Source organism: Dipteris shenzhenensis, chromosome 4 (assembly GCF_047967505.1).
Source record: "Dipteris shenzhenensis isolate YYH24624 ecotype China chromosome 4, Dip_SZ_1.0, whole genome shotgun sequence".
Lineage (NCBI taxonomy): Eukaryota > Viridiplantae > Streptophyta > Polypodiopsida > Gleicheniales > Dipteridaceae > Dipteris > Dipteris shenzhenensis.
In genome coordinates, this window is record NC_141599.1 from 13,399,360 (window position 1) to 13,413,171 (window position 13,812).

At 41.7% G+C, this 13,812-nt stretch overlaps 1 protein-coding gene across 5 annotated transcripts in view; it reads right to left on the minus strand.

Annotated features, from left to right (window-relative positions):
* The window catches only part of LOC147902482 (alpha/beta hydrolase domain-containing protein VTE7-like), an 81,043-nt gene extending 72,582 nt beyond the window's left edge, over positions 1–8,461 (minus strand). For 4 of the 5 annotated variants that reach the window (XM_087373520.1, XM_087373519.1, XM_087373516.1 and 1 more), the window contains exon 1: positions 7,902–8,461. In XM_087373520.1, the coding sequence (XP_087229646.1) occupies positions 7,902–8,354 (453 nt within the window). In that variant the 5' untranslated portion in view covers positions 8,355–8,461. The remainder of the gene's footprint in view (positions 1–7,901) is intronic. The other variant, XM_087373518.1, reaches the window with a different exon arrangement.
* Between the last annotated feature and the right edge of the window lie 5,351 nt (positions 8,462–13,812).

A 13,812-nucleotide genomic window follows, 5' to 3' on the forward strand; every position in this document is an offset into this window, starting at 1 on the left:
GTCCAATGAAGATAATACTACAGATTTCAAAGCTGATTTGCAGACCAACTTTGACATGTCAGATTTGGGGCTGCTTCACTTTTATTTGGGGATCCAGTTCTCTCAAGAGAGACGTGGCACTGTTATGTCTCAGTCCAAGTATGTGCAGAAACTCTTGGACAGATTTAACATGCATGATTGTAAGCCCATAGCCACTCCCATGGAGCCCGAGCTGAAACTCACAATGCATGATGTAGGAGAATTAGTTGATGCCACACTTTACAGTCAGGCTGTTGGATGCCTCATATACCTCTGCAACACTAGACCTGATATTCAGTTTGCAGTATCTCAAGTGAGCATGTATATGCACAGCCCAAAAACTATGCATTGGCAGGCAATTAAGCGCATCTTCCGTTATTTGTAGGGCACAAAGTCTTTTGGCTTGTTATTTCCCAGGGGGGGTGACTTGCAGATGCATGCCTACAGTGATTCAGATTGGGCTGGTGATTATGACACTAGGCAGTCCACTAGTGGCAATTGTTTCTTTTTGGGTAAATCTTGCATTTCCTGGCTAAGCAAGAAACAATTCTATAGTGGCTACCTCATCATGTGAGCTGAGTACAGGGCAGCTTTCACAGCAACAGTTGAATGTGTCTGGCTGCGACGTCTATTTGCTGATCTTCATCTGTCATTGGAGGGTCCTTCTCCAATTCTCACTGATAGTCAGAGTGCCATTGCAGTGGCAAAGAATCCAATGTTTCATGCTCGCACGAAGCACATTGAGGTTTACTATCACTACGTCAGAGAGAAGTTGCATGCAGGAGAGATCAGTATGATCTTTGTGTCCACACATGACAACGTTGCATATATTTTCACCAAAGCACTACCACGTGAAAAGTTTGAGGCATTTCGCAGTGCCCTGAACTTATATCCGTTTGGTGATTGATCAGCCTTGTACATGACATTGGCACTGCAGGGGGGTGTTAGAATTATAGATATAATTCAGCAGTGACCAATGTAATTTAATAAGCTAGTTAGGGGCACTTTTCCCTCTTTAAGAGGTTTTTTCCCCTAACCGCAGTTAGTTCACTAACTATGGTTAGTGACTACTAAGGTTTTGTCACTAAGACAAAACCTTATCTCTCTCTCTTTCAGTTGTACTCTCACACTCTTCTATTGCAACTAAGCTTTCAAGCTTTCAGCTCTCAGCTCACTCTCTTGCTCTCTCTCTCCCCCAAATCTCACATGCAAAGGAGCCTAAGAGTGAGTTCTTTCGTAAAGAACTCTTGTATCTTAGACATAAGATTTCATGAGAGAGCATGAGCATTGATCATAAGGTTTAAGATTGGCTTGTTAGACAGTATGGCAACTTGGAGTGTTCCTAGGATTCACTATCTTCCTTAAGAAGTTAGTGAGGGATCATTCGAAGCAAACCCTTCTTTTGACAAACCTCCTTATAAGGATGTGAACTTGGATCCAACAGCCCTATCTCTTGAAATTATAAGCTTGATGACTTCCCAGACTCTCAAGTCTAAGGTGAAAGAAGCACTTGTATTGGCTTTACCGGATCCTAGCCGACCACTTGTGGTCAAGGATGATGCTAGTGATTTCAAGATAGGCGCAGCCTTATTCTAGGAGGACCACCTATAGCTTTTGTGGGTAAACAGATCGACCATATTCAAGTTGAGTGGCGAACTTGGGAAGCGGAATTATATGTGGTTACCCACACATTGAAAACTTGGAGACATTATCTTTATGGATCTAAGTTTCTTATTTAGACGGACCACAGGTCTATCAAACACGTATGTGATAGACCTGAGTTAAAGGGAAACCTGTGCATCTTCCCAAGTATGCACCCTTCACGGGCATGAGAGGGAGGTGACTCCAAAGGAGGCAAAGCATCAACCATAGAATGTTTTTGAAGTGTCATCAAGCTGCCATAACTCCGCATTCGGCATAGTAGCAATGGGAGTAGAAACTGCAAGTGCATCATCTGGTCTTTTCTCAAGAACATCAAGCTGAAAAAGACCACAAAACAGCGTGCCAGATAGTCTCAAGGCATTATCATCTTCACTATCTCGAACTGCACACTTGTCATCTTCAAAGAGAACCTGAAATTATTGAGAAAGGACACTGAAAGCAAATTCTTCTTGATTCCAAGTAATAAAGCACATCATGAATTCTGAAATTTATGCCATCTGTAGCTGTAAGTACAATCTCACCAATTCTACGAACTGAATAAGAAGAATCATTTGCACAAGACACCCTTTTTCCAGCCGGTGATGGATGCAGAGAATCAAACAAACACTTCCCGGGAGTGATATGTTTGGTGGCACAACTATCAAAGTACCAATTATTCAATGTCTCATTGACACTAAAAGCGCATGAATCCTTAGAAGGATCATAACTGCAAGTCAGAAAAGCATAAGAGTCATCCTCAAATGTGGCTGTAATATCTGAAGCAGCCACATAAAATCAAGAATGCAAGTCAAAAAGGCATAGTCTTCTTCCACTAAGTTGGTTGAAGCATCACCATCATGTGCATGAGGAGCTAAATCTATGATAGCCATACTTGAATCCTTTTTCTTTTCCTTGGCAATTCTTTTCTTGCATTCTCCTATGTAGTGACCCGGCTTCTTGCAATAATGACAAACACCCTTTCTCTTGGGCTCCTCTGCTTGCATCATTCTTAGCCTTGTGAGAAGGCTGTCCAGAATCAGCTTTATGTTGATGTGTAGGCTGATTTGCATGCCGCTTATGCTGCCCCTTCCCTTTGGGCATGAATTTTGAGAGCATGGCATGCTCACTAGCCCGTGAAGCCATGTTCTTCCTGGTTTGTTCTTCCTACAACAAAAGCCCTATCAGCTCATGAAAGGTGAGAAGGTTGCCAACCCCCCTCAAAGACAAGTTCAATGAGGTGTGAAAACCAAGATAAGACTCAGGAAGAGAATTCAAAGTGGTAGAGACCATCTCTAAATCTGGAATGATCTCATCAATATTCAACAATTGCTCTCACAAATCCTAAAGTTTAGTGAGGTGCTCAAACATAGAGTCACCTTCATCCATATGAGTATGAGTCAACTCTCTCCTCAGGAAAGAGAACCTAACATCATTGCGGGCTGAAAACATACTCTCCATTGACATAATCCCATAAATGTTTGCCAACTAAAATAGTGTACCATAAAACTCCATAAGGAGTAGTTGGTACCATCCAACTTATCCTCCTGTGTGAGGACGCCAAACACTTCATTGGGATTGTTCTGGGCCATAGCTGCCAAAGAAAACAAAATGCAGCAAATGTGACAAGAATATCCCTTCCTGGGATTTCAGATGCACAACCCAAAACTGCCATAAAATCTGTCAAAGCCAATCAAAGGCTCAAAATGCACCCAAAATGTCCTGCAAATGCCCAAAAGCTGCCAAAATAACACTACAAAAAAAGGCAAATGTCTGCAATGTCACTCAAACTGAGTCCAAAACTGCCTGCAAAGATGCCAAACAGCTTGTACACTGTCAAATTGCAGCCAAATGCCAAAGGACCCAAATTCTTGCGGGAAATTGCAACCGAAAGAGAGCAAATTTGCTGAAATCCCCAAATTTGCAATTTGCCTACAAAAGCCCCAAATTTGCAGATAAATCTACAAAGCCTGCAAAGCAAGTAAAAGAAAATCTGCCCCCAAAAATTGCTTAAAGCTCAGCTAGACATTGGCTCACAAAACTATAGCAATGTCTTGCTAAAATGGCATCCTATACCACATTGTTCCTGCTGCAAGTTGCACACAGCCAAAATAAGCAGCAAGTACGGGCGCTGTACAGTGTGCGGACGCTATACGGTGAACTATACGATGGCAACAACAGGAGCAGTACGAAATTGATGCGGGTTGATGTGGGTACGTTGTACGATGCAGTATGGAAATAGCCATATGGGGTTGTATGGCACAGCTGGCGACTCTTGTACGAAGCAGTCCATATGGAGTGTACGGGATGCGCAAAGTTTTTTGTACGGCACACCCGGATGGCACCTGTACAGACAACGATTTTGTACGGACGAGTGCACAAACTTGTACGGCTGATTGCAAGTGGCGAGTGTACGGACAGCTTGTGCTACTGCTGTACAACAAGGTGCGGATGCAATTGTACGGAATGGCGGGCTGGCTGAGGGAAGAGAAGCAGGCTGTACGTTGGGCTGGCTTGTAGGAAAGCACACGGACTTTGATACCAAATGAAGGAAAAAGAGAGATGGAGAGCATGCCACACAAAAACGTCTGAATAGAAAAGATAGAAGAAACATACAAAGGAGAAGGATTTGTGTAAGTGGCAAAACCTTATCCTATCCACTAACCGTAGTTAGGGCTCCTAACTGTGGTTAGGAGGAAAACCTCTAATGAGGGAAAAGTGCCCCTAACTCACTTATTAACCATACATTGGTCACTGCCATGAATTATGGTCATAATTCCAACAGTCAACTCTACGTTCCGAATGGTTTGTTGTTCCAAAATGGAAAGGTTTGTGTTCCTAACGACGTAGAGTTTGGGAGGAAGATCTTATATGATAGTCATGATGCTCCAACCGAAGGTCATCCATAATTTCAGCGAACATGGGACTTAGTAAAACAAACACTTTATTCGCCTAAGATGAAGGCCGAGATTACTGACTATGTGGTAAAATGCCAGTTGTGTCAAACAACTAACGTAGAATGCATTAACGCTGGAGGGTTGTTACATTCTCTAGACATCCTTGGAAGTAAATGGTAGAGTATATTCATGGGCATCATTTCTAGGATTACCATGAACCCAATAAGGGTGTGTTGCTATCTGGGTAGTGGTGGATTTATTGATGTAGATGGCAAGATTTTTTCCTTCAAAGAATACCGTGAAGGCTACTAAGCTGCTCATCAATTTGTTGAGCAGTTATTTAGGTAATATGGGTTCCCTTGTGCATAGTTAGTGATAGAGATCTGACGTTCTCTACGCACTTCTAGTAGGAAGTGTTTTGGGAACCACCTTGAGCATGAGTTCAATTGATCATCTTGAGACTAATGGGCAAACAAAAAGAATGAATCAAGTCTTGGAACATAGGCTTCAGGCATACGCCTCCAAGAGGCCACCTGATTGGGAGAAGCATATCCCAACGTGGAATTTGTCTATAGTACTGCTAAGCGTATGGTTGTTGGCTACATTCAATTCATGCTTATGAATGGAGATCAACCCAAATCTCCTATGATCTTTGGATTGAAGGATATTCAGCTAGATACAGCTAAAGATTTATTGCTGGTATGCAAGAGACTTTAGTGATTGCATGAGAATCTATCAGAAGTGCTCAAGATAGGGCAAGATTTTATGCTTATAGACGGTGATCAACCAAAGAGCTTTTCGAGGGAATGTGCAAATATTTGTGAATACCAAAGGGTTCAAGATTTTACAAACGGGGTTTATCTCCTAGGTGTTGTGGACCCTCCTTAATCTTGAAAAAGATTAATGAGGTTGTATATAAACTAGAATTACCTCCACATGTAAAATTTCGCCTGATGTTTCATGTCAGTAGACTAAAAGAGGGAGATAGTCTCGTTTCGCCCCAAGAACTTGTGGAAGTTGAGCACTTGACTTGTATCCCACATGAACCTAAAAGAGTCAATTTCAGAGAAAGTAAAATTAGGAATAAATAAATTCTGAAGTTTAAAGTTAGGTGTAAGGATTGGTCTGAGGAAGACTCAACTTGGGAGTCAATTGCTAGTTTGCATAATAACCCTTCCAATTTTTCTTAAGAGTAATGCTTAAAGGGGGGAAGAATGTTATGTACCTAGATGCTAATCCTCGGATTTGTGAACTTAATCCAGGAGGATTAGGGGACCCTAGGATTAAGAAAGCAAGCTAATGTGGGGCTAGAGTAGTTTTGGCAAAGAACCAGTTGGCTAATTTTAGCAAGGACGCTTTCCATATGAGCCCCTTGCTATTTATCTTTTTGTTTTGCTGATTGCTATTTGGATTGTGTTTAGGGTTAGATCCTAGAGGGGATTCTATACCTAGTCATGTCTAAAGTAGGCCTAAAGCCTGCCTATAAAAGCTAGTAATAGCCTGGGCATTGTAGCCGATGAGAGCTGAAAACGAACCCCTCAAAGGGCTCCAAAATTGCAGTCCCAGATGAAATGGTCAGTCCCAAATGTGGACTTCATAATTCAGATGCAATGTGCATATCCAACCAAATCAGCTGCCTTAACCCTCTTGTTTCATCTTCATTCATGTCATCTTAAGTCAAGAGATCTTCTCACAATGAATTGCTCTCCTATTCAGTACTCAAAGGTTGGGTGAAACCCTCGCATCTGCCCATTTTGGAGTACAATGTTGCTTGGGATGAGAGCATATTCATCTTGATGTGAGAGGCGAGGAAATACACGATGTGTCATTGCACATCTGCACAAGACCTTAGGGCTATGCAACTTTAGGGATCCATATCAGCCTTATGGGACCTTACCGATGCTTATGTGGGGATCTTACAGATCCATTATGGAACCTTGTGTGACCTCAAGCCAGAGACTTCAATCCTCCCATTGTCTAGAAAATAACTAAGGGAGGGCCAAGAATTGGAGTACAAATTCTAATAGCCAAGTCTCCCGATGGGACTTGGCTTTTAAAAAGCACCTATTAGACACCACCGAAAAGTATGGGAGAGTATCTTTCAACTCGAAAATGCACTCTTAGATGTCTCTAGCATGCTTCTTAGACATTACCCAGCAAGGAAGTGAGAAAAGTCTAACTAGATTTTGCAACAAAGGTTAAAAACCTGAAAGACGACTGGTTTACCCACCTTTGAGTATTTATTTCTTTTATATATCTATCTACACACACATACATACAACAAGAAATGCAGGCATTTAAAGGTTGGCATGAGAGAGCCAGAAAAGTTATGTACTGGTTGTCTATCAGTATTTCAGATTCTATGATTGTGCATATTCAGGATGCAAGCACGCCAAAGGAGGCATGGGATACTTTGGCAAAAATGTATAGCACAAATACGCAAGCCAGGAAAATGCAGCTAAAGCAGGAGTTGCATAATGTGCAGAGAGAAAATATGAGCATCAATGACTACCACATGAAGGTGAAGAAGATTGCAGATGCACTTGCTTCCATTGGGTCGCTAGTGGAAGATGATGATTTAATTTCTATTACCTTGAATGGTCTAGGGAAAGATTATGCACAGTTCCGGACATCCATTGAGCTTCGTGAGAATTTTTCGAATTTTGAGGAGTTGATTGCTCTTTTAATTTCTGAACAGCAAAGAAATGGTAGTGCATAAACACTCTCATGCATAGTGGAAACTACGTATCAAATCAGCCCAATCAACGCCCAACAATGTGTATAGACCATAGTATTTTATTTCTTTGTGAGATATATGCTCAACCACTTCATGCAGCTTCTTTATTTCTCCAACGAGACCCTTCGAGATCAAGAGGCTTACCAAATTGGGTATTGGAATTACTTATTTTTCCAGAAGCTTGAGACCTTTTCACTATGGCAAGTGCTGGTTCAAGCGGCCTTTGTAAAGAGGAGGCGTGTACCCAATTAATGGAATGGCCTTCTCAAGGAACGCAATCTCTCGCTGGTCCCATTCGATGCCCCTCTCCGCTCATCACTAACATATAATGGTCAGTGCTTCCTGTGGCTCAGTGTAAAGGAATTAGTTCTATGGGAAGGCCGAGGTCCACGGGAGTGTTAGCCTCGGGTACTATAACTTTGGCATGGCTAACTCCCTTTTCGTCTCTAATGTTTTCACCTCCACCCTCTTGGGCTGTATTGCATTCTGCATTTTTCTATGCACATAACTATAGTCCAAAGTATTCATTCAAGTGAACCTGGACATTCAGCTACAAACTCGGCAAACGTGTCATTGAAAGCAAAAAATCACGTATGTTGCTATACCAATACCTGAACTGGAAGCCTCCGAATTCTGGAGGCCATGGCACGAGCCGCGGGATCTCGCAGCTGTTGAACTTCAGCCGGCAAGAATGAAGGAAATGCTGTAGCATCCAAGTCAACCGCAGTGGTCGCTCTGATGGTAGACTTGCTGAAGCGAGGACTCTGCTGGGATACCGTCACAGAGCACCCTCTTGTGAATTCGCGAGAGGTAGTTCTCGCAAAATGTGAGGACCCGAAAGGCAGACCAACTACGGGGGGACAATCTACGGCCAGTCCCGGAATCATTGTAGATAACGGCCTGCTTAAACATTTAATTTCCCAATGAGAGATTCGATGGAAATCAATCTCTCGCTCGCTCGCTCGCTGGCTGCCTGTGTGTGAGTGTGGAAGGCTGGTGGCGCACAGTTCTCGCGAGGAATGTGCCTTCGATGATGCATGGTTGCACAGCGAGAAAGTATTCATGTGGAGAGCTCGATAGGAATGGAATGCATTCAATTATTTCTCAAGCTCTTGACAATGGCACCAATGTACCTGTCAGCAATGTGAGGCTAGTTGGTTTTGTGACTTCTCATGAAGCCACTTGGCATTTTATCTCATGAGTTTTGTTTTTTTCCCTTTGGCTTGCACCCTATCTTGATTTTGGGTCAAAGTTTTTGGCCTGCCCCATGGGAAGGCCTTAGTGAAGATGTCTAAAAAGAAAGGAAAAATAGGAAGTTTTTTAGACATTTCTATCTATTTTAAGGTGCATGGTTTACGTATGCTCCATTGAATTGTTTATAGGTTGTTGTAAGGGGCTTTCAATGCATGCATTCAGTCACTCCATCTTCTCTGTCTTGCCACCCCTTCTCTCTCTCTCTCTCTCTCTCTCTCTCTCTCTCTCTCTCTCTCTCTCTCTCTCTTCTTCTTCTTCTTCTTCTTCTTCTTCTTCTTATTCTTCTCTCTAGACAAGCCACATGAATGAAAATCATCTTGTAGTCCTTCTGAGATGTTATCACATGTATGACAAGCACTTAATGTATGACAAAGAGGAGCAGCAAAGCACCTCATAGGATAACTTGAGTGACTGCCCTCGTTCAACTCTTGACGGATGACTCCTTGCTACTTGGCAGTGTAGGTCTCGAGCAGGTGTGCCCCTCGTAGTAGACCATGGGTGTGTATGTGGGTGGGTGAGTGCAAAAAAACAAATTAAATTGCATCGCTCTCCTCCCTAAAGGAGATTAGAGTGGGATTGCTAGCTTGCTTTTAAAAAGTTTTAGTTTTTTGGCTTTCTTTCTTGATGTGGTTGAGTGTGTCTTTTTTTGGGCGTGAAAAGAAATCTTACTAAGGAATAGAGCTGAACATTGCATAGTGCTTTACATGCCGCTGCAATCTCATTGAACTTCATACTGTAGTAATGTAGAACCTCTAAAATATCTTACTGAACTTCTAAGAAAAGATCATGCCTCAAACCCATTCTATGAAAGACCAAACCATTGCGAAAGGACCAAATCCATTCGCCCAAACTAGGCTCCAAACACGTACTTAAACATCATTGAGGCTGCCACGATCACCAAAGAGTGACATCTTCCAATTCAAGGGGAAACCCTTTCTTGCTTCCACATCCTTCTTGCTCTAGCTTTGGGTCTCAAGTGTTGAGCCGCCTTTCATTCTCTCTTCCTCTTATTCTCTTATTCTATATTATTTTGCTATTTCTTTAATCTGCATGTTGGTTTTCTCAATATAGCTAGAGTCGACATTTTTCATTTGCTAGTATCTCTTAGTGTTGCACCTTGCCTTTCTATGTTATTTTTTGGATTGGGCAGCTTTCTTATTTCTTAGAAAGGTGGGAAGAAAGATAAATTTCATTATAAGAAAAGTTTGTGCATGTCCCTACGAACACTCAGCTAGCCAAATTTATAATTATGCCATATTTGAAACGAAATCAAAAAGGGAACTAGTGGCATTTTTGAACCAAAATTATAGTTATGCCATATTTTGAAATAAAATCAAGTAGGAAACTAGTGGCAACCTCTCCAAGTTTTCTACTAATTGATTTAGGCCTATCCCTCGTGCTATGCAAGAACTAAGCTATGATGGTCTCACCGTCCTCTAATTCACATGGCTTCAACTTCCAACCTCTTTCGAACTAGCCAAATAGCAACTAAAGTTGGGCCCTTCTTCTCCAAAACCTTGAATAACTAGAAGTCAATGGCTTGGCAACCTTGGCTAAACTGCAACCAAAGTGATCTGCATAAGGTATGTCCCAAAAATCACAACTCCATGACAATGACCTCTACTAAAAATAGAACTTGAGATGTATTAAAACAAGGGTGTCATTGCATAATCAGACTCAACAAGACCATTTGCAAATATCTCTCTTCTATTGGAATTCCAAAATCCCAACCAATGAATGGGAAATCGGGAGTCAACCCTTGCAATTGACCTGTAATCAAAAAATCAAAGGTTTGAACCTTTGAGTGGATCCGCCTCCACCTGAAGATGAGTTGAGCATCCCAGAGTGCAAGCGTACACAATATTCAAAGTATGATTGGTTGAACATAACACTTGTGCCCATCTTGGAAAGATGTGGCTAGCTTATATCATGCTATGATCATCGACCTATGTACAAAGCTTGTACATATGCATCACCATGGAAACATGGACTTTTGGCCTTGATTGACATCTATCGATGCAACAAGTACAAGATTAGGGCTTGATATTGAAGTCACATCTCATGTGTCCTAATTACGGAGGTATTCTTGCATTGGGCAGCATTCTAGCTCGATATCTACATATGGAGTTCACAGTACATCCACAACCTAAGACAACAGTCCAAAGTGTGTTCTCCTAACTTGGAACATGGAACTCGCAAGACAAGTACCATGATCAGGCTCATTTTAGACTTCATGGCAGAAACCCAGTACTCTTTAAACATCTATATATACCCTTGGTATGATGAGGAGACACAGTACTATTCAATGATAGGTTATACAACTATGTTGGGAACATACACTGTACTCCCCAAGGTTGCATCCTAGAGCAACAGCAACATAAATTTATCACTAGGCAAGTTGCAGCATGTATATGGCAATAATCACAAGATCCACTGCAACTTATGTCTAGAGATAGTTTGGTACTTGGGAAGACTAAAGGAGACCATGGAAGTTCCAAGGAAGTTTGTTGAAAGTCTAGGATGGGGGATAGCATTAGTGTTGCATGATGGTGCACCACATGTACCACTATTGGAAACCATTGGAAATAGGAAATAGTGGCCAACTAGACACTTAAACCACTAGCAATGGAAGAGAGCTAAATAGCAAAGGAAGTAGCTCTCAAGTAGGGGAGTTTGATTCTGCATTTGAAGATATTCTTTGTACTTGGGGAGATTTAAAGACCATGGAAGTTGCAAGGAAGTTTGCACAAATCTAGGATGGGATAGCATAAGTGTTGGATGATGGTCTGCCATTTGTGCAGCCAATGGAAGTAGGCAATAATGGCCAACAAGACACTTTTGGTAGCCACAAATAGTAGAAGAGTCTTGAACAATACGTGGGAGTTAAAGGCCACTGTACCTTAACCTCGGTTATGTACAATACTCAAACACATATATATATGGATGACATAGAAGATTAGGGTGTTCTACACCCACCAAAACATTGTGTGGCTCTCTCTCTCTCTCTCACCTTCTTCCATTCCAGTTCCATTGTTGAGATCTCTCAACTAGTATCAGAGTGCAGGTGTTGTATCTGAGCCCGAGTGTGAGCGTGGAGCTCGAAGTCTGTTATTGCAGCTCTGTGGGAGAAAGGAGAAGCTCCATTGGGTGACTTTACCTACATCTTGGTGTGCAAAAACCTTTGAAAAGTTCTCTGAGTGGTTTTTGCAAGCCTACAAGTGGTTTTGGAGCAAAAAAGACGTTTTTTAATGATTTCCACGTTCCTTTCGATAATAGAGAGTCCAGAATGACCCGTAGAGGCAACCATTGCCTACTTTTGGTGTCCATTGCACTTCGGGAGTTCGACAACACCTTCATTCTTAAATTTGGCATCATTTTGTTGGATTTATGACTCACTGTCTCTGCTTCAATGTTTTTCTGCCAATGTGTTGAACTCGAGTTTGAAGCAACCATTCACAGATCTGTCAGTTTTAGTGGACTCAAGAGGTCCTAAAACTTTTGTGTTGCTTATCATTCGCACTCTAGTGGTGTTTACAAACAGGTCTATTTGTAAAAACTTTTTTTGGTTCGTGTGTTGGACCTGGGGATTGGGACCACCGTTTCCAAAACCGTCTGTTCCATTGGGTTCTAGAGGCCCAAATACCCCTACCTGTTAGCTCTTACGCAATTCCATGGAGATTTGGTGAAGTTCCGTCTCTCTGAGATGCCAAATCATCTACTTCTCTGTCGAAAATCCATTCAAAGGTTCAAACCTTTGATTTCTTGATTATGGGACAATTGCAAGGGTTGAGTCCCTGTTTTCCATTCATCGGTTGGGATTTTGGAGTTCTAGTAGAAGAGAGATATTTGCAGATTGTCTTGCTAAGTCTAAATATGCAGTGATGCCCATGTTTTGAGGCATCTCAAGTTCTATTTTCACTAGCAATCATTACTGTGGGCCGTGATTTATACCTTATGGAGATCACTTTGGTTGTAGTTTGAGCCTTGTGCGCTTATTCGTGGTTTCCATTGGGTTATAGTGGATGCTTTATAGGCCATTTGAATGCATTGTGATCCTTGTTGGATGCGCTAATAGGTGCAAATTGCCTTGTGGGATGGACGGTTAGCACACAAATGCTATTTTATGCTGAGGGACAACTTTGACATATTGCAGTGGATGCACAGGTTATGCTATGATCTCTTGGATGAGATTTTGTTGATGCATATGCTCATGGACAACATTTATGCTTGAGGCATTTTGGCCCTTATTGGCATTGGGTTTGCCATTGTTTTGCCATTGCAGTTGGCATTTTCTTTTGGGCAAGATTTACTCATATGGATACATAGTATATGCACATGAGTCAGATGCATTTTGATGCTTTGAGCCTTGAGTTTTGGTGACACTATCCTTCATTAAAGAAGACATATTTGGGTGCACTTGGTATTTGGTGTGATTTCTCTCTTGCAGGTACTTGCATTTGGGATTTTGTTTCTTTTGCATCATGGCATCCTCTTCCATGTCTAAAAAGGAGTTTTCTAGCATTAAAAAGTTTGATGGGACAAACTTTTCTTTGTGAAAAGAGCAGATAAGGATGTGCTTATTCAAAAGAAGCAGATTAAACCCTTGGCATGGATTGGAGCTTAGCCTGCAGATATGTATGAGGATGATTGAAATGAGTTGGATGCATTAGCAAAGTCTATTGTTAGACTTCATCTTGCAGAGTCAGTCTATTTCATAGTAGTAAATGAGCAGACTATGGAAGATTTGTGGAATAAATTATGTGCCACTTATGAGAAGGAAAATAAAGTTTACCTCATGAAGAGGTTGTTTGAGTGAAGGAAGGGGTCTCCATTGCTTCTCACTTTAATGAATTTAATATCATTTTCAGCCAGCTTCAAGCCCCCTTCAAGCTCATAAGATGAATTTTGATGCAAAGACTAAGGCAATATTCCTCTTATGTTCATTGCCATCCTCATAGGATACCTTCCGTACAGTTGTCATCAGTAACTCTGCAGTAACTCTGCACTTGGTGGAGTGCTGAAGTTTGATGATGTTGTGGGTAGCTTGTTGGCCGAGGAGATTAGACAGAAGTCTATGGATGGCAACAAGCAGGATGCAACCTTAAATGTGCAAAGGGGTAAATCACTGTTCAGGGGGAAGTCCCAAGAAAGAGGGATGTGTCATAGCAAATCCAGGGCACGAAACATTAAGTGTTACCACCGTGGCAAGAAGGGCCACATGAAAAAGGATTGCTACAAGCTGAAAAGAGAGCAAAAAGATAAGAAAAA